Source organism: Aedes albopictus, chromosome 3, assembly GCF_035046485.1.
Source record: "Aedes albopictus strain Foshan chromosome 3, AalbF5, whole genome shotgun sequence".
NCBI lineage: Eukaryota > Metazoa > Arthropoda > Insecta > Diptera > Culicidae > Aedes > Aedes albopictus.
In genome coordinates, this window is record NC_085138.1 from 401,205,629 (window position 1) to 401,232,612 (window position 26,984).

At 38.8% G+C, this 26,984-nt stretch overlaps 1 protein-coding gene across 6 annotated transcripts in view; it reads right to left on the bottom strand.

Annotated features, from left to right (window-relative positions):
• Positions 1-227: 227 nt before the first annotated feature.
• The window catches only part of LOC115253958 (midasin-like), a 141,501-nt gene continuing 114,744 nt past the window's right edge, over positions 228-26,984 (bottom strand). For 3 of the 6 annotated variants that reach the window (XM_029854249.2, XM_062856092.1, XM_062856093.1), the window contains exons 4-7: positions 8,571-10,674; positions 7,429-8,220; positions 1,570-1,824; positions 228-1,504 (exon numbers count right to left, since the gene is read on the bottom strand). In XM_029854249.2, coding sequence (XP_029710109.2) covers positions 1,463-1,504; positions 1,570-1,824; positions 7,429-8,220; positions 8,571-10,674 — 3,193 coding nt within the window. In that variant the 3' untranslated portion in view covers positions 228-1,462. The remainder of the gene's footprint in view (positions 1,505-1,569; positions 1,825-7,428; positions 8,221-8,570; positions 10,675-26,984) is intronic. The other 3 variants (XM_062856094.1, XM_062856095.1, XM_062856096.1) reach the window with 3 other exon arrangements.

Genomic DNA, 26,984 nt, shown 5'->3' on the forward strand with positions numbered 1-26,984 from the left:
GATGATTTTGTCCAGTTGTTTGGGTAATTCTTCATCAAATACATTTATTATTTATCACACCCCCCCCCCCCCCCCCCCTTCACAAGTCATTGAGCAAAGTGACAAAAGAAGAAAATGAGATTTGTTCCGGCCTAATGTGTAACGAATAAAATACGGTAGACTTCGTACGTTTGATTCACAGGCTTTCGGCTGTTTTAGCAACTAACAACACAGCACACCGGCACACATTACTAATCATTTTCTCTGTTGCAGTGTTTTATTCCGTTAACACCTACTAAGTGCTGCTGCATCTTCGATCAAACATACATACTGATCCTTGATCCAACTACTGCTACTACTCCTAGCTATCTTATCAAATTGCTCTCACTTGACATGTGTATTCAACTCACATTCGCTTTTTTTATTTTCTTGTTGCTTTAATAAAGCATCTTACACTTTCTCCAAAAAAAAACCTAGTGTGACAATTATACGTACTAAATCCGCTCGATAAGTTACAATGCTTCCGGTGTAATCTTACTTTTTTTGCTCTGCATGGTGGGGTTTCCCCTCACAGCGTAAGTCTAGAACGTTTTCATTTTCTGTTATCTTTTATTAGCAATTCGCTTTAGTCAGAGTGTATTTTCTGGTATTTGAATATAGTGATAGTAAATATATTTGATTAAATGTTACGTGTTAAATTTACCATTAGTGAACTGTATTGCCATTTTGGGGGAATGCAGCGCACTCTGGCAGGTGGCGTCTTCACTTTTATATCTTTTTTTTTTAATTCTTTAGCTGTTAGAATCTTACACTGCTGGTTACTATCCGTTGTCTGTCGGGGTGAATCCAAATGATTGTGTGGTTGTTAAATAGCATTTTCCTAAACAACACTAAAGATAGGTGTATCTATGTTTCACTTGTTCAACCAAGGATTCTAGCGAAAGTAAATGATTCCATAAAACTAGGAAACAAACTAAATGGGGGATATGGAAGTGATACAAAAGAGCTTAGTCTGCCTATTTGACTCTAAAATGCAACTTATCCTCTAACTGTGAATTTTGATGTCCTGTTTTTTTGTCGATAAATTATTTGCTTTTATATCTATGCCAGGGGTTTGGCCCCAGGTGCGGAGGAACCTATCAAAATAGAGAAATAAAACGTTTGCTAACTTTCCTATTGGTTTTGAATCATTTGTTAAGGTATTTGTGTTTGAAAGGGTTGATTGAAAGGGAGTTATACTATAAAAGGGTAGAGAAGAAATTTTTCGGTACAACTCTAAGAACTTGTCGTTTCATTCATACTGATAACTGACGGTGCAGTATGACTGACGATGCTGCACTTTATTCTTTTAGATAGCTATAGCTTGCTTGCTGGTTGAATGTCTCTTGGTAGTTGATTTCAATGGTCATTTTAGATAAAAAATAAGGTAATAATACCTGGTCATCAGGAACTCTGTACGCTGATGCTTGGCGGCGGTGCTTCTTTAACCAGTGCACACTTCCGAATGGTCATCCCAGGCGTTCACCTGCAAATCGAAAAAAGAAGCGTTTTAGCATCGGACAAATTCCGTATGGAAGTCTTCTGACTTACCTGACATTCCCGACTGCAATACCACTGGTTGCCACAGCCGGCGCACACGAATTGGGCCTCCCGTTTCTTGCAGCCCTGACACTCTGGCACTTCGTTTTCATGGAACTCTGGTCCGTTACCACCGCGGGTGGTAATAACTACACCCGATTCATTGCGATGGCCATCGTTGCGCGAATTGTTCGCCGTTCCGTGATGGTGATGATCGTCACCCTCATCGATGACCAAGCGGTCCACGCTGTCATCGGCTTCGTCGTCCTGGAAGGAGATGGGAGAGGCAGGTGAGAAAAAAGTTAGCATAACGTCGGGAAGCTGTTTAGTTTAGTAGCAAAACACAACATCATTAGAACAATAACAACCAATACACTCATGGTAACCGAGACGAACATAAAGAAAACAATATACCTACTGCCTTACTATACTTCGGGGCCTAAGTCCGAGGCCATGGTATTTCGGCACAGTTTTGCATAGATTCAGTATATGCAGTTATCTTGGTACCGCTTAAAACCCCAATAACAAGTTGTCTGTGTCATTTGGTATAAGGCCGCTTGGCATAAGGTCACTTGGCATAACGGTCATTTGGCATAATGAACACTTGGCATAATAAAGAAAAGTGCATTTCGGTTATGCCAAATGACCGTTATGCCAAATGTCTTTATGCCAAGTGACCTTATGCCAGACGACCTTATGCCAAATGACTTTATGCCAAATGTCCCGCTGCCATTACAAGCTATTGTATGATCACTTGAACCATGGACAGGTTTTTCCCAATCAACCAAAAGTGGAAACAACGGAGTGAGTGTCGAAAACTTGGAATCAAAGATGAATCCAACATCTTTAAATGGAATTGCCAATTGGAAAACGAAATTCGTTCACTCGGAAATCCTTGGATAATGTAAGGATTTAGTAGTACGAAGATTTTTTCCAGCAGCATTGATCAGAAAACCTTTTTGGTAGGCCTTTCGAACCGACTTGAAAGCCTCCGATCCTGCCGAACAACATCTGTTCCAGCTTTTTCTACGTTGTTTCCTGCGATTCGTCAAATCAAATTCCCATAAAGTAGTTCCCCTTGTGATCTTTACAGACCGCAGAGGGCAAACTTGTTCAAAAGTGTTCATGATGAAGGACGTTGTATCATCAACGGTATGATCTATGGTATGATTTCAATCATGGAGTGCCAATGGAATTTAGCCACAACTAAATTAGGGTGTCTACTCTTAAAACAAACTAAAATTTCCTGAGTTTTTCAGGTTTTCCAAAGGAAAATTCAAAAAATTAACCTAAATTTTATAAAATTTATGTACTTTTCAAAAGCTTTGAAGAAATATCCTCAATTGTTTCCTAAGAAATTCCACTTGACCGTTGAATTCTTACAAGAAATTTTTTGTAAAACTCCTTCGAATATAAAACAAAAATCGGTTAAATAATATATTTCAAGGATTTCCCAGTTTTTTTTTGTGTAAATTGCAAGAAATTGCTTTGGCATTTTCACCTAAAATTTTTGTCGAACGCTCTAAAAAATCAAGAAAAAATATTCAGGAATCCAATCAGTAATTCCACATTAAGATTTCAAAATTGTATGCATGATTCTTTCTTGAATTCTATTCAAGAATCCTTCTTAGTTTTCTGCCACAGTTCTTCTTTCAAATTCTTTTACAGTTTTTCATGGAATTCTTTTTGCTTGCTCTTTCAAGAATTTATCAATTTGTTTTTTTTTTCTGAAGGTTTGCCGGAGTTCTCAGTTCTCTCAAGTTTCCATCCGGAGCAAATACGTTCCCATAAATCGTTTCGTTCGAGATTTTTTCGGTGTTCTTTCGGGATTTCTGAGAGTTGTTCCAAGGATTTCTGCCACAGTTCATCCAAGGATTTCTGCAGGAATTTTTCACGGGATCTCTGCTGCAGTATGTTCCGGGATTTCTTACCGAGACTATTCCAATATGTTTCTCACTGGGTTCCTCCCGGATATCCTTCCGAATCCAATTCCAAAGAGAAACCTCAGCCCTCAGGTAAAACTTCAAAAGAAATCCCCCGAGAACCTTTAGGAAACATCCCAGGTGAATTCTAGAAGAAAGCTTACGGAAATTTCTTGAAGAAATTACAGGAGAAACTTCGGATGTAATCCTGGGAAGAACTCCTGCAATAAATTCGAGAAACACTCCATAGAAATCCTTGGAGGAGCTCTTGTAAAAATCCCAGGCTTAATTGTGTAGCAACTTTGGGAAAAATCATTGGGAGATCTCATAAAGAAGTCCCAAGAGGAACACCGGGGAAGAAATCACGGAAAATCTAGAAAAAATTCTGCGATAATATCTGTGATGTATCGTGACAGATATTCTTGTGGAGATCTAGGGATAAATCCCGACAGAAATCCCACAAAAATGTCTGTGAGCAAGACGCAGGAGGAACTCTGGGAGCAATACTGGAAAAACCTCTGGAAGAAATTCTGTACGATTCCCGTGAAAAATTCCGGAAGAAATCGGTCAAAATTCAGGTAATCCTGGAAGGTTCTTAAGGAAAAATCCCGGAAATAACAGTTCGAATCTTCGAAAATTGGTTGTAGAAATCCGGAAAACCAAGAGTAAAACAAATGTAAGAGTAAAACAGTGTACAAATGCAGAAGGAATCATGTAAGAAATCCATGGAAGCTTTCCAAGAGCTATTTGTAAAGAAGCTCCAAAAAGAAAAACTTAGAAAATTAGAATACACAAAATTGATTAGTTGGCAAATTGAGGAACGATATTGTGAAAAAATCACGTTCTGGTGAGATTCGAACCCACGACTCCTTATTCGTCAGACCGGCGCTTTAACCCACTAAGCCACAGAACAGGTAACGGTTCTGTGGAATAGAAAGCCAAACTGACTCCGAGTTCACACCATGAATACTCATGTTTTCATAATTAGGTGCCAACCTCTCAACACGCTCGTGTTTGTGCCTTTTAACTATACAAGCGAGAACGAATTGTTTTATAGCACCGAGACTTACTCTCGCACTCTGCAGTCTTGGCACCGAACCATATTTAAGCCGAAAGAGAGATGGGATGGTGAAAATAGGAGTGTTTAGGTGTGGGCCCGGAGTCAGTTTAGCTTTCTATTACGCAGAACCGTTACCTGTTCTGTGACTTAGTTGGTTAAAGCGCCGGTCTAGCAAATACGGAGTCGTGGGTTCGAATCCCACCAGAACGCGATTTTTTCACAATTTCATCTCTCAATTTGCTAATAAATCAACATTCTGAGTCTTCAAATTTTCAAGTTTTTCCCAGTACGTCAAGTCGTACCAGCAAATTGGTACAAGCCTGTATTCAAGTTATTCCCTGACTTTTCCAGGAGTTCCCCTGTTAAATCAAATTCCCGGCTTTCCAGGTTTTTACAGGTAGTAGACACCCTGATATTCAAGGGATTTAGAAATTCCATTTGGTTGATCGGGGATACACACGTTCAGAATAGATGTAGCCGTGGTAAAATAAAAGTTCTTCAACTGACGACACATACCAATCTATACCAATTTGATCAATTCGTGAGTTCTGCTAGAGTTAAAGTAAAGTGTTATGTCTAACACTGCTTTTCTAGCAGATACCATAGAGATCTGGACCATATATCTGGACAACATAAGTATTTTATCGAACTGAGTTTGCCATTTCGTTTTTATTTACTGAAAGTACAAAACACCGGGTTTCACAAGGTGACCTACAAGAAAATTTCACTGAGGAAAGTGTTGTTTTTGAAATACTGATGTGATGACGGTAAAACCTATGTAGTCAGGCTCAGCAATTCGAAAAAATATCTTTTGGAAACAAGTCTAGCATTTTTTTGAGTGATTCAAGCGTTGTAAACATCGACAAGACCTTGCAATACCTCAACACTACAGATAAGAGGTATCAAATACAAACAGCGGCACAAAGGAGAACCCAACTAACATTTATTGTGAATGTAAACGTCAACAAAGCGTCCTTAATACGGCTTGATGCTGAGTTACTGTGTTGTACATATGGACGGAAGCTTCTATGCAAGCCCTATACCAATGAATCTGGCGAACTTAATCAGCTTGTACATGCTGTGCGATCAGCTTCTATGCCACCTAGTTATAGCTCTTTTCTCGGCTCCTATGTAACCACTAACTGAATAACATCTTGGGAAGGCGCTTTTTCAGCGTTTTCGCAATTGTTAAATAATAGTTTTACGGTATCCCCAAATTAAACGATTAAATATAATTAGGTTATGGATACCGTGACGCAATACATGTGGAACTGGAATTATCACTTTTAAAATTGAATAATTAAAGTACTTGCCGCTACTTGGAATCGAACTCCCGATCTCCGTATCCACTGGTCCCGATGATGTCCTCGCTGCCACACTGCTATATATAAATAACATAGAAAATAGCCCGTTTTGTTTTACTCCAGACAAGGCTTCATAATTGTGCCACAAGAAACCTTACTCAACTTCATCTTGCTGTAAAAGCTTGTGAAACGTCAAACGCAATATAATGTTTACATTGAACAAGCTGTGTGGTTGCGCTAACAGATTCTTCTTCACAGCTTCTAGCTGAAAGAGTGTTCTTTAAACGGCTACGAAGCGCTGCTGTTTTGTGTTTTGGCAACATTACAAAACGTACTGTATAAAAGCGCTGTTGTATTGGCTGGGACTCTTACTCGATTTGCACATCTTCCGGCAAATCTTCCGGCATTGAATTAAAGTGCAATAAAAGCAACCCAAATAATTTCACAGCACATACATGGATAGCTGTAAAGAACTTGTGTAGCAGCTATATATCCCGCTTAAAGTTTGTTTTGACAATAATGTTTATATCCGACAAGCCGTGTTGGTAAACAAACAGCCGTAATGAAATCGCATAACGGCCTTTAAAGCGCTGCTGGTTTGGGGATTTGTCAGTATAACGAATTGTACTGTATAGTAGCAGCTGTTTTGTTAGTGGGGACTCCTATTCGATGACATCTTCCGGGAAATCTCCCGGAGTTGGAATAGAGTGGAGTAAAGGCAGCCCCAGTGACAAGCAATGGATTTCTGAAAACCGAGTTTGGTAGCTGTATAGTGCTTGTTTTGCAGTCGTGTATCAGCTTATGATTTATATTCGGCTAGCTTTCCTTTTATTCAGCGTTGACTGCTTTTACTCGATGGTTACACAACAGAAAGCAAATGACTGAAGCTTATAGCGCTGAAAATGTTAGTTGGGAAGGAAGGAAGTTGAAAATAATCATGTTTAGTATTGAAAGGTTTACTATGACTAAACATACCATTTTCAACTCAGAGTGCAAGGAAGTAGAGTGATTAAAGAAATTAATGTAAACATCAACATCTAAACCATTTAACATTTAATGTTAGATTTGGTAAGGCAAGACTTTGGGCCTGGAAGGTACTTTGGCATATCTAGAACACCTAGGCACATAGGTGACGAGATCCTGGTAGGTGCGATTGACCGTGATTCTCAGTATTCTGATTAAAATCCTAAAAGAAGCCTTTGGTCAAAATAACTTAACTCAAACTTGCCGGAAAATCATTCTTTTAGCACGAATGAAAATACCTAGCTTTTCGGACGCAATCATGTTTAGGCACGAAATAACGTGAATCGCATCACGCTGTGCTTTCTGATCACAAGTTTAGTAGTGTTCTACAAGCGTTAATATCGTAAATGCACAACCATGTTTCGTCTAAATTTAGAGTTGCATCCCGATCAAAGTGATATCAAACATAGAATAAAACATAAAAATGGACTAACACAAAAGTAGCAATAAATTAGCTCAGTTTATTTTCAACATTAAGAGGCAACAAAAACATCCAACAGAAGAGACAAGCACAAAATTAACATCAACACCAAGATCCACAAACATCCGGTCCCCAACTCACCATGCTCATGAAATGCTGCTCCCGCAACCGCTGCAGCTGCTTCTGCTGTTCCTGCAGCTGTTGCTGGTGGGCCAACAGGGACTGCTGGAGGTTCGAGGCCACCACCGGGGTGATCGTGATTTCGCTGTTCGATTTGGACAGATTGAGGCCGGTGTTGGCCTGCAGGTTTGCCAGTGCCCCGGACGTCACGGTGGCGGCCTGCGAGTTCATCCGCTCCGGCGCGGTCAGCAGCCGGGCCAACGTGGGCGAGAACGACGTGAAACCGGCCGCGTTCGGCCGGGAAGACGACTTGGTCAGAATGCCGTGCAGCAGCGAGTTGGTCGAGTTGGCATTGCTGGTGCTGTTGTTGTTGGATTGTTGGGACTGGTTGGGGCCAGAACCGGAATTGCTTCCGGTGCTGTGGTTCATTTCAGCATTGGAACCGGCGGCGGAGCTGGAATTCATCACCGGGTGAAGCGTAACTTCCGGGTATGAATTTTTGCTCAGATTGGAGGCAGCGGAGTTTTGCTGGGACTGTTGTTGCTGCTGTTGGTAGGAAGAAGATGAAGAATGGGTAGTAGTGGATGAGGTTGCGGTAGCTGTGCTGCTAGCGGCGGCGGCGGCGGCGGCTGCGGCTGCTGCGGCCGTCAGATTCGACAGCAAGTTGCGATCGGTTTGGCTCATTTTGGCAAACTGCGCCAGGACATCGTTGATGGAAAAACCGGCTGCGGGTGGGGTTGAAAGAGGACCAGCCATGGGCAGCTGGTTGTTGGAATTGCTCTGGGACGAATCGTTGCTAGAGGGACGGGAGTTCTGAAACGAATTTGCGTGTGTGGGTTCGACGGAAGGGAAAGATTGGTGAGTGGTCGTTCGAATTTGAGGGAATGGGGGAATGGAACGAGTGAGTATAACGGTTTGGTTAGGGCCCTTTTGGGAACAATTTTGCATTGAAGCGCAACGTCCAAATGGCATGCTCATGGGATGATAGGGTCAGTTTCTCGATTTCTGTCTATTGTAAAGTCGTACCAATTTACCAGTAGGTAGATGATGATGATCGTCCGTGATGAACGAGGCAAAGAAGTTTGATATTTGCCAAAATGGGCCAAAGCACCAAATATGTAAAGCATTCAAAGCGATTTCGAAAGAACTTTCATGACACTTACCTCTCCCAGTAGGAATCCAAGTTCGGGCATTCGCGACGATCCGCTCTTGTTGGTGATGGTGATGCCTTCGTAACCGGAGCTGGGGATATTCTTCAGGCGACGGCCTCGTCGGGGTACCTGCTCCGGATGCTTCTGCCGATAGTCAGCGATAATACTTTTGACGTCTTTGATGACGCCCTGTCGTCCGACCTGCAGCTGATTGGCTTGCGCTTGGGTGAGATGATTGGAAGGATGGTGATGTCCGTTAAGAAGAGCAGCGGTTTGAGCGGACAAACCCGCAAGGATGTTGTTGGATAGTCCGGCAAGAAGGTTAGCGGCACTGGCAACGGTGGCCGTGGTGGAAGAGGTTGAGATCGATGTGGCACCGGAACTGGTGGTGCCAGCGGCCGTGAGCCCAGCGGACATGGCCAGGTTGTTCAGGATCTGCTGGTGGTTGGACAGCACCGGCTTGGGAAGGATCTGCCGCTGGATTTGGGCGGCATTTGGTTTCTCCTTGGCCACTTCGGAGGACTTCATGTTAGCCCGAGATTGCAGGATTGTGTTTGTGGATGTGATCAACGAGGATGACGTTGACAATGGCACCATGGTCACAGAGCTGTTGCTGTGGTTGAACTGAGCAAACAGGCTGTTGTCTTTGCTGCCGGGAAGTTGCCGGCTGGCGGAGATCGAATTGATGGAAACGTTAGCGGTTTTGCTATTGTTTAATGTGCTGCTGTGCATAGGGGTGACGGAAGCGGGACGGATATCAACTTCCGGCGGAGGCGTAGGTGGCCGGGGTCCCACAGAGGCAGATCGAACGTTGGTGAGGTTCGACGAATCGAAGTGGGAGTACTCGGACACTTCTCCCAGCTTGGTCTGCATGACATCCATGACATGTTTCTTCCGCGTGAGACGCAGCAGGATCTCTTCTTTCACCTTCTTCAAATGAATCATATTGTTCCATTCGATTTCTTTGGCACGAATCATTTCGTTTAGGGTCTGAATTTCGACCATGAGGGCATCGGTGTGCTTCTGGATGTCGTCCACCGAATGGTTGGAAGTGGTTTCGATGTACTCTTTCAGCAGTCGATCATGTGTTGGGTAGTTAGATTCCAACTCCCGCTTAAGCTTTTTAGAAGGAACTAATGGTTCTTCGGCATCATCCATATCATCTGGGTCTACGGAACGACGACGTTTGCGAGAAACAGCTTCCGGTTCTCGCGGTTTCTCTGATTGCTTCTCTTTTCGACTAGGACTAGACTTATTTGCACTAACTGCAGTTGATTCCTTCGTAGATTCCTGATTGTCTTCAGAATCATCTTCGACCTCCTTCTTAACAACAACCATCTTCTCGGTACTGCTCTTCCTGCTATCTGAAGGACTTTGGTCCAGCTGAAGGGATGCTGGCTTCCTTGAGGGCTTTCCAACTATGCTGGAGTCTTTCTCAGGAGAACTGTCGATCGTTTCTACTGCATCTGATTCATCTGTTTGGCGATCGCTCTTATTGCTATCATATGAGGATGATAAATCGACGGCACCTTCTTCCTCGTCGTCCTCATCTTCATCTTCTTCATGTTCGTAATTGTCCTCATCGTCCTTTTCGCTTCCATCAACATCCATCTGGAATGTGAGCTCATCGTTGAAATCACCTTTGGAACCATTCTGCTTCTTTGCATCCGCGACAATATCATCGATACTGTCCATGATATCCTCTGTCAATCCATCTTCTTCTTCCTGGTCGGTTTTCTCGACCTTTTCTTCCTTTTTCACTTTAGCTTTCTGATCTACCTCCACCTGACGGGATTCTTCCTTTGCGTTATCTTTCACCGTCATGTTTTCCTTGTTTTCATCGTTCTTCTTGTGCTCACTTACAACCTTTGCAGCATCACCGGATGCTACCACCACGGCTTCTTCGCTATCCTTCCGCACTAGCTCGACAGGTGTAACCACCGCCGTTTGATCTTCCTTGGATACTCTGTGATCCTTAACAGCTTCCTCGGGAGCCGTTTTCACCCCCACGCTACTGACGGCTGACGACTTGAGACTGACTATCTTGGTGGCGGCATCGGAGCAGACGAGCGCATCGCTGCCCTCTTCCATAACGTGCATACTGCGCTTGTTTAATCTGAAAGGAGAACAGAGAAGCGAGAAAAAGAGGTGATTAACTCTCCACAAAAGCTTGAACACACAGCGCACAGCTTCAGAGAGCTGGTTGTGAGCGGTGCGGTGCGATGGTTTTCGGACAAGAAGGGGGAACCGCCAATCGAAGGTTACAGATTAGTGCGTGACCGTGACCAAAAGAAGCGAGATCCACAATCCACCGAATTTTCTGCCAAATGCACATGAGGTAGCCTTCCGAATTCCAACGCGCCTAATGAAGGAGGAAACAGCAGCACACACACGTTGGCATAGTGGTACCGAGAGAGGCAAACATTTTTGGAACCTTTTTTTTTTTAATTATTTTATTATGATTATGATTACAGTCAGGTCTTTTTTTTTACGCGGTTTTCATTTACGCGTAAATGAAAACTCCATACAATTTTTTTTTCATCGTCTTAGTTTTGCATGATTTGTCGAGAAATGGTGAGACTTTTTTTACGCGGTTTTTCGAATTTTGAACTGAGTTTTTTTAACGCGGTACGTATCCCCTGCGTAAAAAAACTTGACTGTATGTTGAATGTGAGCTTATCTATGCGTTAGAGATTGAGCAGAGGAGAGTATGACATATTTGAAAAATGCATTTATAGTTCATGATTACGGCATTACCACCTATCGCAACAAATTAAACCACTGTGCAACGGTGACCGTGTATCACCGAACAACTTCCCCTGTCCATGATCTTCATCTCGCGGACTCCATATCCTCGAAAGCGCCAGAGCGCACGCGCATATGGGCCAGCAGCACATATTGTTTCGGCGGATAATTATTTAATGTGCATATTTGCAAGCCATGGACCATCTCTTTCTCTGTTTGGATCCGGTCTCTCTCAAGTGCGCGGCATTGAATGGACCCATTTCGAGAGTATTCAGGTCTGGTTATGGCTGCCGTCCGTATGTTTCAAGTTCTAACCCCCTCTGCGTGCAATAGGAGCCCGCGAAAGGCTGAAATGATCCTAACAAGGCCACCCACTACTCTGGGTTGTTATTTTAATACATGCTGAGCAGAGGCAAATGCCATCTAGCAAACTCCCATAAACTTCACTGGAGGTTGATAATCAAGCTAAATCAATCACGGTCATACCCCTCCGACACATCACCGAATACCCACGGAGATCGCCACCTTCACTGTGCAATTACTATAACAAGAATTGGGTGCAGATCTTGAGGCTTTGATCACCCAGTTTGTCTAATGCTAGAACGATGCAGACCAAGAACGTTCTCACCACATCATCGTCGTCATATCGAATGCAGCTGCGACTGACACTGACTGCTGGTGGTAGATCGCCTTCTCTCTATGATCTTTTTAGAAAACTGTGTCAGAAGGCTAACTTGGTCGCGGCATGATCAAGGTTAGCTATAGCTTGGCGACGGCGATGTTGCAGAGGCGCGCGACTTGCATATAGGCATATCTCATGGTTTGTACGGATACGAGGGGCACGGTGTGTGCTTGAGAGAGTATGGTTGTTATTGTACAAGGCAGGGTGCCACATGGCTACTACCTAGCCTAAAAGGTCACCACCCCGCGTACCGTCGTCGTACTTAGTCGATGATTGCCAACGGCTGGTTCCCACTAAGTGCGAATTGTGTATGTTTACACTAATTTTATCTTGTTCAGTTCCCGGGAGGAAAGAATAACAAATGGCAATCAGGGGTGTCCGACTTTAACGAGGTTCCGTGGCAACGCTTCCACTACATATGCGAACATAGGTTCCATTCCCAGTCCCTTTATATATAATTTTGACAGCTCGAATCAAGTTTATTAAATGGATGTTAAAGAATAACCTTTCTTAAATATGCCCAAATAGTGTAGGTACTTCGACATCCATTCGGATTGAAACTAATAGAAAAACAAGAGGAAATCTTCACCTATCATTGTACCAACCACCAACGCGTTGTAACATCGATAAAGTAGAAGTCAGAGCTACAACGTTGACAGGTCAAAAATTGACTTTGTATCATTACTCAATGAAACGTAGTGATCGTGTGTGTTCCTTGTTTGTCATTTCCTACGACCCGGGTTCCACTGCGGTATAGAAGAACAGGGGAAGACAGTGAGCACTTCTGAGTTGAGATTTTCAAGGATCGATGTAACATGTTCTGCTGCGCTGAGGCTATGAAGGTTCGCTCGGCATATTCCCGGCTTGGGAAGATATACGCCAAGATTGTGCACATCCTAATCCTAACACACGCGACAAACGCAGCTTGCGCACATACGTGTGGTTTTTAAAAATGGAATTTACTAGTAAGAACCGAGAGCGGTTGAGGTTCGTCCGTCCGTCCGATTGCAAGTGCAACTGGTGCGCGCGCTTGCTACTGCTGCAGTTGATAGGCATATGCCAGTACGGTACGGTAAGGTTAGGCCTTCGAGGTGGGTCCTTGTGACCATTCTAGTGGAAACATTCTAGCATCTAACCGTCATCGCCACCGTCGACGGATCTCATGAGGTGCGGAATTTGCTTTACATGTTGGCAAGATGTGAAGCATGAAGATCAAAGGCGGTGTGGTTTCAGTGTGCGATCTGGTATGAATAGGAAGAATATATTGTAGCTGAAGGTGTTTTGCGGGAAGGTTCAGACGTTTGTTGAGTACATGATACCCGTATGCGTATTTGTTTTGACAGCACAAGGTAACTCCTACTATGCAACGTTTCTGTCTTAAACATCTGCATATATCCGATGATGTTTATGTGATTTTTGTATTTGTTAATGCATAGAAGGATACCTTGGTAGATACTAAAACATTGGAGAATCTCAACGACTGATGATTTCGATGATTTGTTAGGTGGGTAGATCCATCAAGAGATTGACTAAAATCTAATATTACCGTTCAAGCAACACGTTACGAATTTACGGAGGAATTTACAGCAAAATTCACTAGAAAGTCATTGCAAGTCATCCAAAATATCTGATCAGAAATTTAATTACGAATTGATGTGCTACTGAATGTACTACATCACCAATTTTTGTGAAAAGTTTTCTACTTTTGTGGTTATTACATAAATTTTGACCTATAAAGAAGGCAATTAACAGCGGTACCAACAATGCACAATGGTCCGAATCCACGTTTTAGCAGGAAAAAAATCCGTATCTCTGTTTTCGTTAATTTTAGGCATTTGGTGTCTTCAGAGAGGTTGTTTGAATTTGTTTGCTGCATCTTTTCCAAAAATTTTTGATTAGGGTGGTCCGCGTCTTAACTCAAATCTGGAATAGATCTTTTAAATTTCAAGTCATACGCGATCGAGTTCTTTAGAAAAGTTGTAGGCAATGCTATTTCGAGCAACTTTGCTGAATGCGCCGTTTATCTAACTCTTAATTTGAACATAGTAGGTCAATTTTAAGTTTTGACTTAGGGTGAGCCACTCAAAAACGGTTTTTTCGCAACAACTTTTTTATTTGATTTTTTTCGAAGATGTGAGCCTCGGAGCATTGAAAGAACAAGTAATGACGCATATTTATTCTGAACATTGCACGTTGCTAGGTCTTGTCATTCAAATGTTATGGGCAATTTTGACTTAAAATCAACGATGTCTTCAAATGCTTATATCTCTAGGAGATGGTGAAATAAAAAAAGTTCTTTAAGCGGCATTTGGAAGGTCATATATAAAGCCAAATTTGGAGCAAATATTACAAGAACGTTATTTTTTAAATTGGAATAAATCGACTCCAAAAATCCCCTTAAAAATTGAAAAAACTACTTATAACTCATACAATTTCAAACATAGAGTCAAACTGTCTTCGGAAAAAATGTAGGTTTTTACCATGCCTACAAGTTTTCCATACACGATTTTTTTTTGCAAAACGTGAAACAAAAGCTTGAAATTGATAATTTGATTCTTAGGGGTACATGCTATATTTTTCTAGGAAATCAGAACGATTATATTCTTTAAAAACAAATTATCAATTTCAAGCTTTTGTTCCACGTTTTACAAAAAAGTCGTGTATGGGAAACTTTTAGGTATGGTGAAAACCCACATTTTTTTCCGAAGACAGTTTGACTCTATCTTTAAAATTGTATGAGTTATAAGTAGTTTTTCGATTTTTTAAGGGGATTTTTGGAGTCGATTTATTCCAATTTAAAAAATAACGTTCTTGTAATATTTGCTCCACATTTGGCTTTATATGTGACCTTCCAAATGCCGCTTAAAGAACTTTTTTTATTTTACCAGCTCCATGAGATATAAGCATTTGAAGACATCGTTAATTTTAAGTCAAAATTGCCCATAACATTTGAATGACAAGACCTAGCAACATGCAATGTTCAGAACAAATGTGCGTCATTACTTGCTCTTCAAATGCTCCTAAGCTCACATCTTCGAAAAAAATCAAATAAAAAAGTTATTGCGAAAAAACCGTTTTTGGGGGGCTCACCCTAAGTCAAAACTTAAAATTGACCTACTATGTTCAAATTAAGAGTTAGATAAACGGCGCATTCAGCAAAGTTGCTCAAAATAGCATTGCCTACAACTTTTCTGAAGAACTCGATCGCGTATGACTTAAAATTAAAAAATTATTTTCCAGATTTGAGTTAGGACGAGGACCACCCTAATCAAAATTTTTTGGAAAAGATGCAGCAAACAAATGCAAACAACTTCTCTGAAGACACCAAACGCTTAAAATTAACGAAAACAGAGATACGGATTTTTTTCCTGCTAAAACGTGGATTCGGACCATTGTGCAATGTTTATAAGATTGGTGTAAAATGACAGCCTTTATTCGCCTCAAATCTTCTTAGACTCACGGTGAATGGCGACTTGACGGTGAATAACAGAATGGAACGAGCTCACCAATACATGCGACATTACGCTAACGCCCCTGAGCCTGGAGGATTTTTATCGACCGAATACAGGCAGTGAGCGAAAAAAGACAATAGATACTTCACGTAAACGGTAGACTAATCAAACTGTCACCGCACACTGATACACGCAATTGGTGAGCTCGTTTCATGCTATTTATTTATTCTAAAAATCAATTGGGTTAGGTAATCATGAGTTGAACCAAATTGTGGCTTTCTGGAGCGATGAAAATTTTGGCCGGTGGCAATAATTTAGTATGTACGGTAAAACACGGCACGTACATATGCATATCTAGATAAGTTTTATATTCACCACTGACAGCAGCGTGGGAACTTTGCGATAGCAGCGCCATCGCCGTGTTGCCACTTAAAATGACTGTTCAATTTCTTACATTGCTTTGGAACCGGTCTTGGATGTCTGTTCTCTGTGCTAAGAGTAAAAAAGCAACCAATAGCGCAGTCTGCTGGCAAACACTGAAAGCTCGCTTCGTTTGTAAGTTAAAATCAAGATTACAAATGGTTCAGATCAAGATAACATTCTTTAAGTACGAATTACATAAATTTGTTAATTTTATGATAAGTATAAACTCCAATTTCTAGTGGTATAGGTGAAAAAATGGCTGACAAATTATAGTGTTTGCATAGGTTTGTACAGCTTTGACTCCGCAGAAAGAGCTTTGTGAAATTTCCCAGCACTGCAACGAACCAACAGATGGGTTCTGACGAGGGTGGATTACCATTCTAAATATGCAATTCCGAGGAATCTTAACTTTATGAAGTCAATAATGGCACCATAGACGTACCTACGGCCTTCGAGAAAAGGAGAGGAAGGTTAGCATGACCTCTGTTGCTACTAGAGACCGAGTATATTTCTGCCTATTCACAGTAGTCACGGGAAGGAGTTTATGTTAGCCGAAAGAGATGAAAAGCTACATTATCTTCATACAAGCAGATAATCCAAATTTTGTTCACGTCAGTTCTATAATTTTTCACACCTATTTGTAAGGTTTAGGTCTGGAACAAATGAAATACATGTTTTATAGGTCATCCTGAGCAAAGGAGAATACCAAACTATTAACTGGTAAATCCTAGTTTTTTTGGGAAACATAACCCTGTGAAACAAAACCTGTTTTTATGTCTTGTTTTGCTATTATTAAATTATCAATGCCTAACTTTCCCATAGCATATTTTTGTTATAATCAAGCTATTGATGTACATCCATTCAATAACATTTCATTAATTTGTTTCATTGAAATCAAAACTACATCATCCGAGATTAACGTTGGTTTACGTGATTAAGAGCAAATGCGTGCATGTTTAACGTCAGTTCCTCTTCTTACTCTTTCTAGCACTACATCCTAAATGGGACAGAGTTGGCTTCTCGACTTGGTGCTTTATAAACTTTTCAACAACTATGACCAGTCTTTTTTGTTCTATTTTTGTATAAAGTCACGAAGAAAATTTCTGATTGAATCCTCTGAAGAATTTTTTTAAGTAATCTTCTGGAAAACACTTGGATTTTCTCAGATACATACCTGCAAAAAGCTACAGAAGAACTCCTGGCGCAATCCTCGTAGAAGTTCTAGAAAATCTCTGAGCAATTGAAATAATTTTCTAAATAATCTTTCGGAAGAAATCCTTGAAGAAATTTTCAGAAAAAAACAATTTTAGGACGAAATTTAATGAAAGATTTCGTGGAAAAATTCTCGGAGGAGTTTAACTAACAATCTGGCAGAAATTTCTGGAATTCTCGTTAGAATCATCAGAGGAAGTTCTGGAGAAATTCCGGTAAACATTTTTGGAGCAAAATCCTGAAGGGATTTTCGAAATGAATTTAATACTGAATGAACTATTTTCCGATTATTTCAATCAACTCCTACGTTATAGTTATGAAACTCGTGTTTTGGCAAGTTTGTGAGACAAAGAGCATAAGTTTAAATATTAACTAACAATGTTTTAGATATATTATCAATGCTTGATTTAATATATACATTGTATAATTGCTTACTTAGTTGTGAGGTTGATATTATAACAAATTTTGATTTCGGATTATAATCAATAACACATACATTTCAAAATTTGTTATTGAAATATTTTCCGAATTCACTGTTATTAAGTTATTATTTAACAACTAACAAAACAAGTTATCGGGTTTTTCATCAACACTTTTTTGTATGAAATTTTTTTATTTTGCCGCTTATGACAGACAAGTTTATAACATATAATGTAATGACAATGACATAAAAATATCTGATTTTACTGTTTAGTTATTTTGTCAAAATAAACGCATTTAATTAAGTTGTTGTTGTTCCCTACTGCTCGGGCATGAACACTTCTAAGGTCACCCTAGAATTTAAGAAATATACAAGTACAGTTCATCTGATATTGTGTTTATCAAGGGAGGTAAATTCAGGTCTTCGAAGATCCAAAAAGGTTTGTAGAGACAGAGGTGAATAATATCAGACCTTGACCAGTTGACTGCTAGACTACCTTCAATTATACTGGAGGCCGATTAATATGAAGACCATAATTATATTCTAGGATATAACTTAATTCACATAAACATATCACTGTGCGGTCTCCGACAAAAAAAATTTGCACACTTTAGGGTTTATTTTTTTACCCTTGGTAACACGATACATGAAAAACTTGACCTCCTTATGAGGAAAAAAAAAAGAAATTTCTCATAAGTCCCATTGAAATTTTGATCGTAATGCGAAGCTCGAGGACACAACCAGTCGTTCCCAAATTTTGCGCAGTAATGTTAGACGCAAAATGTGATTGAAAAAACTTCATTCGATCAAGTTACAATCTTCCCATACAACATGGATCCAACCTACTGTATATTTAAACTTCAGGAATCTGAAATAGTGTGATTTGATCGCTTTGGTTTTGTTCTCTTTCTAACTACAATATGATATGCCGCATTCATCGGTTTAGTTTACTTTTATTTCTGATCACTTATGGTGGGACACCTATAATCGATTTTAGAACACTACCGATAGTCTTAAATTTGGTCTGAGACAATATTATTTTGCTAACCGTTCTAAAACTATTCAATAATTCCACGAATTGATGTGTCGAATGTATGGGTTGACACTCCGGCGGGACACCTGGAACCAGTTTGGGATCATTACTGGAAGTTTTTAATGTAACTATTTATTATGTCGCATGCATGGGTGTGGTTCACTGGTTGACTTTTATATTTGGCCACTTCCAGTGGAACACCCGCAACCGGTTCCGGAACACTATTACTAGTCTTAGATGTGGCTAGACTATCAAAAAATCCGCTATTTAATGTGCCGCATAGTTTTATTTCCTTGTAGATTTTACCACATCCGGCGGGACACCCGTTACCGGTTCCGGAAAACTACCAGTTCCCTTAAATATAGATATATTTCCTGGCTAATTGTTCATCAGATTATCGAGAAAGTTGGGATTTGAAGTGCCGCATGCATGGGTTTGGTTGATTTTTATTGTTGGTCGCTTGCATCGGGACACCCGGAACCGGTTCCAGAATACTGCCGGTCGTCTCCTATTTTCTTGTTAATTGCACTAGTTTACAGCATTTTTGAACTCGGTAAGCTGATGATCATTTTTGGTGTAGAATCATGCCCTGAGTTCGAATACACGAAGGAAAAAAAAATACAGTAGAGCAAAAAAAAAATTCGACTTCCCCCGACATGGTTGATGATTTGAAATCGATTTTTGTTCTATTTTTAAGCAAAGTCGCTCACTTCACACATCTCATTCTCCGTAGTCAATGCTCCGATTGAGCTGAATTTTTAACTGTAACTCGCCTACATATCATACGTCAAATAAACGTTGAGAAAGAATTTTTAAATGTTTTTTTTTCACATTGGAAAAAATACATTTCTTCATATATTTTTGGAAATTTTGCTAAAATTTAAGGAGATTGTCCCTAAAACTCGTCAATATTTTGGATTTCATCAATCTGACGCAAAACCTGCATTCAGATGATCGAATGGTATTATATTCAGCTTTTAATTTATGGAAAAAGATTTAAAATTGGTTGAACAAAACACAAGATATTTGAATTTTAGTAAATTCCTTGCTCTAAAAAGTTGCAAAACTCGATATTGAGCTAAAACTCAAAAAATGTTCCACATACTTAAATTTTTTTGAAGCACGGTTTCGAAATCAGCACTAAATTGTGCTTCAAAAATTTTGGTCGTTGACAGAAGTTCACGACTTTCGTTTAATTTTGTAAACTAGTGTTGTTCTTCACGTCATCAAAAAGCCTTGATTTGATGTGTAGCGTGCATGAAATTGATTCTCTTTTTCTTTTGATCACTTCATTTTACAGTACTGTTTGCCATTGCTTATACATTCAGCTATTCCAACCATTACTACAAAGCACATCGGCCACATGCCTAAAATCAAAGCTTCCTGGAAGATATAATCCAAGCCCACGGAGGAGCACTTATGCTAAAATTATGTCTGTATTGTTTTTAGGCTTTTCTTTCAGACATTTTGTTCTGAATCCACCAACAACAAAAAATCATGAAATTTACACGATTTAAAAAAAATATCATCTGGTTAAATTCAGAACTAAACTGCCCCTACCCGCATAAAAGTCCCATCTTTTTTGTATTCTTAACCACTTAACCTAATTGACAGCTCTTTTGTCCACTAGGACACTGCGTGAGCGATTCCAATTGGCGGCTGCACCTACACGTTGTACAGCGCCTAAATGTATTCTATTATATTCTTATTCTACTATATCGAACTGGTTTGCCTTTGTACTGCTTTCACATTTCTACCTTGTCCTTGGTAGAATGATGAGCACGATGATGAAATGATGTGTGGCTGTTGTCCCTTTTCCAGTTCGATTGAGGGTCGTCCATTATGGGTTGCCATTCGCCGATACCCAATTATCCGGGTCCGTTTGAACTATGTTAGCTCAGAAGAGGGTCAAGTGCCAGCCGCTCTCGGAGGAAAGAGCAACTGACGAAGTGCCGGGGCTGGGATCGAACCCATGACCATCCGCTTATGAAGCGAACGTGTAGCCACTGCGCCACGGGCCCCGGCAATCAGTCCCATCTTTGCTGGGTTTCCTATTCATATGGGACTGTTATGCGAGTGGAGGCAGTAAAGAAAACTTAAAACATAAACATATCCTAAACATTATCTTCAATAAAATAATAAAATTTTTGATTGTCACCAGAACCTCGTATGAAGAGAAGATAAAATTCTTCAGATTTTCCCCAGGAAATACATAACCTGTTTAGGATAAGATATACAGATTGATTAGCAAAATATGAGCAGAAGTGTAGTGAACTTGGTAAATATGATTCAGCTTGTATCGAAAAATGCTGTCGCATTAGCATCTGCAATTGGGTGGCCCACACTTTTATAAAAAAAAAAAAAAAACAATAAAATCGAAACCTCCTGAAACAGTTGTTTTGGACTCCCAGAAGCTACGTTCAAAATTTGAGCAAAATCGGTGAAGTCTAAGGGGGCGCTCAACAAGCTTGAAATTTGTATGGGAAAACGTGACCAACTGTATGCAGAAATCTTAACTCTCTAATACCCAAATTTTTGATTTTGATCTAAATATCATTTTTCGTCATCTAAAATCGATTTAAACATGTTTTGGAAGATGATTCTTTTCAATTCTCGATTTCGTGAATTTCAGTTTTTGATTTTGCTAATTTTTATTTTTGAACATCCCCACACTTTTATATTTTTCCTGGAAGCCAATTTGAGGAACGAATTTTTTGAGCTGAAAACATTTTGAGATTTTATGATTATTGTTGAAATATTATTGTTTTAAATTTTTTTCACAGAAAATTTTATTTTCCGTGTAATTTTAAGGAAAAAAAAATAGAGTGTATTCGATTCCCTTGAACTATTAAACAAGGATAAAATGATTTGGGAAAAATTTAAAATATGTATGTTAATTGTAGCGATTCAATACAAAATAAACAATCACTTCTAAAAGGTGACTAAAACATCAATTTTTCAATGATTTTTAAAAAATGTAAATACGCTTTAAAATACACCAAAAACTATTTTGAGATATATAGAACAGTCCTAAATATCAGCCAAAAATATATAAAAAAAAGATTTTCCGCGAAATAAAAATTACAAAAATGCTCAAACTATACCCTGTCTAAAGGCGGGATTGGGTATTAGAGGGTTAAGTTTGTAAGCTTTAATAATTAAACCATTTGGTAATCTTTTAGATGACTACAGTGCGGAAAATAAGTATAAAGACAAAGCCAATTTCCATACAAAATAATCATGTTTGAGGATCAAACTCTCTGTTTCTAATGGTTTGATTGTAATGGAATTTTTTCTGCAATCTTAAAATAACAAGAATTTTTGGTAGTCTTATAAATCATTATTCATGCAAATGTTTATATTGGCTTTTCAGAACCAAATAAGTTAAAAGACACTTTTTGTATGGAAAAAGTGTCTTTATATTTATTTGAATCTGAAATTTCAATCAAAACATTTGCATGGATGATCATTTATAACACTAACTGATATTCTTGTTATTTTAAGGTTGCACCCAAAATTCCATTACAATCGATACGCTAGAAACAGAGATTTTGATCCTCAAAAATGATTATTTTGTATGGAAATCAGCTGTGTCTTTATACTTATTTCTCGCACTGTATGTATATGTCAAACAACTTTGTCACAAACCACAAAGTGATCCGATACCTGGTAGTAAAGTTATACCCTAGGTAAAGTGAAGCATTTTTTGTTTTGTTTTTGTTGTTATTGTTGTTTTGTCAATATTGCTGACTGCACCTCAAATTGGACTGACACAATAGTGTGCACACACCTTCAAAGTGTGATTGCAGTGCAGGGTCACGTCGGATCGAGTTGAGGTCTTCGGTGCACTTATTCCTTGTAAATGGAGGAATGAGTACACCGAAGACGTCGAGACGATCCGAGGCAGATGTGCACTTTTATCACACTTTTTAGGCGTGCCAAAAAAAGTGTGATAGTGCAATTTGGGATGTAGTCTGCAATACATGTAAAGGAATAGTATAAATAAAGAAATCTCAATACTCCGCCTCACTTTGCCTAGGGTATATCTTTTTTCACAGCCATTTGATCACTCTGCGGTCCTCGACAAAGTTGTTTGGTATATAGCCATCTACACACGGTGTGCCAAAAATGGTTATTAACAAATAAAAATGTCCACCCAAATGGCACCCGGCATTCGAAAGATATACTATTCTAGTATCTTCTCTGAAAATTTGAAAATGTTTCATCGAGGGAAACTAAAGTTTTTGTGATTTGAAGGTTTTGAGCCATTTCTAGGGAAGATTCAAATATTACGTCCATCGTTTTTCGGGATTTCTAGACCCCCCTCCCCCCTCTGTCACGCACTTTTCCTATACCAAATACCGGGTTGTTACGAGAAGCGTGGAAAAAAATCCGCGCCAAATCCGCGCGAGCAAAATTTGAATCCGCGCCAAATCCGCGCGATTGTGAAATTAAATTCGCGCCAAATCCGCGAGAGTTTGGAAGTAAAGTTTTATTTTTCTACATTACATATATATATTTAACATAAAATTTGAACAATCTACAATAGTTTATATAGACCAGGCACCTTCAACTGGAATGGACTAATTGAGTGCCGGGTGGGAGCTGAACTGTTGATTCGTAAATTAACGCAGTTCATCTTAAATGTTCTAAGCTTTCTGCAATTTGAAGATGTTTTGTCACAACTCTATTTCATTTTTTTTTTCAACAATATTCCTTCAAGAAATTTTAGTAAAATCGCTGCAGCAATCTACAAACGTTCTGGGAGATATCTGGCAGAGCCCGTAATTCAGGAGAATATACCAAAAGATTTGTGAAGAAATTTCTAGCAAAGAAAATATTGGAAAAATTTAAAAAAATAATCATGAAGCTATCCCTTAAAAATCCTTCAAAAAATCTGAATGAAAAGGAAAGAATTCCTGAAGTTTTTATATACAGTACCTGATACAAACTTTTTCGAGGAACTCTTAAAATAATGAGCATGAATTTGATTATGACATTGTGAGGGTAATTCTTAGAAATTTGGAAAAAATATTATGTAATGTCTGGAGAATCCCAGTTGGACATTATATAAAGAAACTTAAACTTTAGAAAAGTTTTATCCAGGGAGAATACCTTAGGGCTCGTCTACGAAATATGTAGATTGTTAGGGGCGGGGATGGCCTGGTCAAAGTCTAAGCTTCATACTAATTTCGTAAATTTTATATGGATAAAGTCTATGAGGGTGGTTCTGAAATGGTCAAAAATGAGTCTACGTAGTTTATTGACAGCGTCTTGAGAAAATACTGAAGAAATTCCAAGAGAAGCACATGGGGAGATGCCTGTACAAAGTTTTCACCATTGATTCTCATAGGGATTATGCTTTTTTATAAATTTCCGAGGCACCGACAGTTTTTCTAAAATGATTAAAGGATTTCTACTAGAAATGGAATTATAACTAATATGGTGTACCACTCTGAAAATTCCAACGGTAAATCTATTGTTACGGGTGCTCTTCTAGTGGCTTCAGATGGATGGATTACTCCAGCCTTGGATTCCTAAGAAATATTTGTAATAAAATTCCTAGGATCATTTTATTTTTATGTTCTGAAAAACTTATATTCAAACGATCAATTGTACCATATCCATGCGCGTAGCGAACTTCTCCCCTCAGTTCCAATACCGTGCGCGCTTGTTGTACACTACAGCCAGCATGCACGACTTTGGAACTAAAAATTATTATAGTTTTGTTAGAAACTCTTCCGAGAATTTTCTTTCGATATTTCTACAGGATTTTTTACAGAAAAAAAATCAGGTATTACGGAACAAATCACTCGAGAATTTTATAGATGAAAGCATTGACCCAAAAAAAAAAAAGAAAAAAGTTCATTCAAAAAGATTTTAAGAACAATATCAGAAAAGATCCTTACAGGAATTCTGGCGATACACCCTGAAGAAGACCCTTGATGATTACTTCGATTTTGTTTTAGAATTTCTAAGAAGTATTCGGAGTAGAACTCGAAGTTCAGTTCATTCCTCTAAATCCAATAGATAATATGTTATGTCGGATGATCATTAATAACGGTGAGAGGCAATAAACTACATAGATGTAATGTAACTAACCTGGTTTATTTCAGAGCTTTCTAGATCAATTTTGTATTGAATTATTATTAAAACATATTGCCCAAGATCCAAAGGGTCTAGGATTTATATCAACGGGAATGAAAGTTATTTCAAGCACTAAAATGGCTTAACTCTCAGTATTTTCATATACAAGATTCACAGAACAAAGTTCGTCAAAGGGATTCGTCATGCGCAGATTGGTAGATTAAAAGAAGGCAATCTCACACAAAATTATGATGCAAATCAGAGTAAAATCATGTACAAAATTCGCATGACCAAACAGCAAAACCAATTCCGCGCCAAATCCGCGCGAGGGCCGAATTCCAGGGGCAAATCCACGCCAAATCCGCGAAAATCGCGAAATCCGCGAGATTCGCGAAATCCGCGCTGTTGTAACAACCCTGCACACGTACTGTCACACTTTTCTAGACACCCCCCCCCCTCCCCCAAATGTTGGACGTAATTTTTGAACGTTCTCCTATAGAATTTTCTTATATGAGTAAATATGCGCGCACGGTGTACCTGGAACCACTATTAACAAATAAAAATATACATCATATTGACACCCGGTATTCGAAAGATATACTATTTTAGCATCAGCTCAGAATATTTGAAAATGTTTCATCGAGGGAAACGAAAGTTTTGACTGTTTGAAGATTTTCCTCTATTTTCATAGTATTTGCTTATATGTATATGGTAATATTGTAATAGGATGTTTCATCGGCTCTTCAAATCATAAACAAATATTAATAAGTTTCACAAATACCGTTCCAAAGATACAACATTCAATCAACTTCTCTGAAAATTTGACAATATTTTATTGAAACGATCGCAAATTACAGTGGTTTGAAAATATAAGATATGATAAAGTATATTGAAAATGTAGTAAGGCCGGAGCAAATCTCATTTTCTACTTTTGTCACTTTGCTCGTTGACTCGTCAAGGGGGTGAATAATAAATAATAAATGTATTTGCTGAAAAAATACCCAAACAATTAGGCAAAATTGTAAAACTCATCGGATTTGTTAAGAAATTTTCTCGACAACTCCAATTTCAGTTCAAACTTTTTAAATTTTTGTATAATTTATTTGTGTCCCCCCTCAAAATTTCGAATTCCGACCAAAATTTTCCGAGGGGGGGGGGGGGGGTTTACATTAGAGAAAATCGAAATTTGTGTCAGCCTAATTTTGTAGAATATTATTTCAATTTCTCATGTTAATCATTCCTCGAAATGAATATATATTTTGTAACTCATCTAAAATTTGATTATATATCACATTTTTTTTTTGCGATACTGTTACAAAAATCAATACATAGGGTATTGTACCATTTGGGCAGGTGTACCTATTTTGGGCACTTGCCGATATAACTAAGTCAATTTCAAACCGATAGATTTGAATTTTTGTACAGAGTTAGGTACTGTACGTGCCTTACTCTATACAAAATTTCAAATCAATCGGTTTGAAATCGACTGAGTTATAGCGGCAAGTGCCCAAAATAGGTACACCTGCCCAAATGGTACAAGACCCTAGGTGTTTTTAACATGTTTATCGACAAAGCAATCCCCAATGAAATTGAAATCAAAGCTAAAAAATTGTTGTTACTGATGATTATTCAAATGAAATATTTCTAAATTCACGGAAAACACGTTAGTAACATGACGTATAAAAGCTGGCTAGGAAAACAATCAGCATTTAGGTGTACTATAAAAGCTTCAATATCTTAAACATTATACCAAGGATTTACAAAGCTTTCTAGGAATACCAAAACCTTGGGCTGTTAATTCAATTTAACTCTCGTTTCACCATGAAACGTTTTCAAATTCACCGACAAGATACCAACATATGACGTGCTTAAAAACAAAATAACAAACGAGTGCCAAACTCTTAGAAAGTTTATGTAATCAACGCTCACGGCGTGCCACATTTTTATTTGTATTCGAGTAGCAGATAGAACTATGGAATATAAATTAGATTCTCAAACCACGGTAAATAACATTCCTCTCAATTAAATGTTGTCAAATTTTCAGAGAAGTTGCATGAATATTGTATTTTTGGAATTTGTGAAACTCATTACACCGTTCAACACTAGTTCGCGTTATGGAATAAGAAAAAATAATAATAGGGGTTTTGGACCCTAGAAACCCTAATGCGTATAACAATTGAACACCCCAAGTTGTCGATTCAATCTTCGGTCTTGAACTGTGAAGTCCCGTTCCATTTTTTTAAAATAATCTTTATTGGTATCTCAATCAATGTTTACATTCTTCAACTTAAACTAGGTGTTCTGTGTATTATGACACACTATCATCCTAATTTGGTAAAATAAATTTAAGCTATTATCAATATTAATCAAT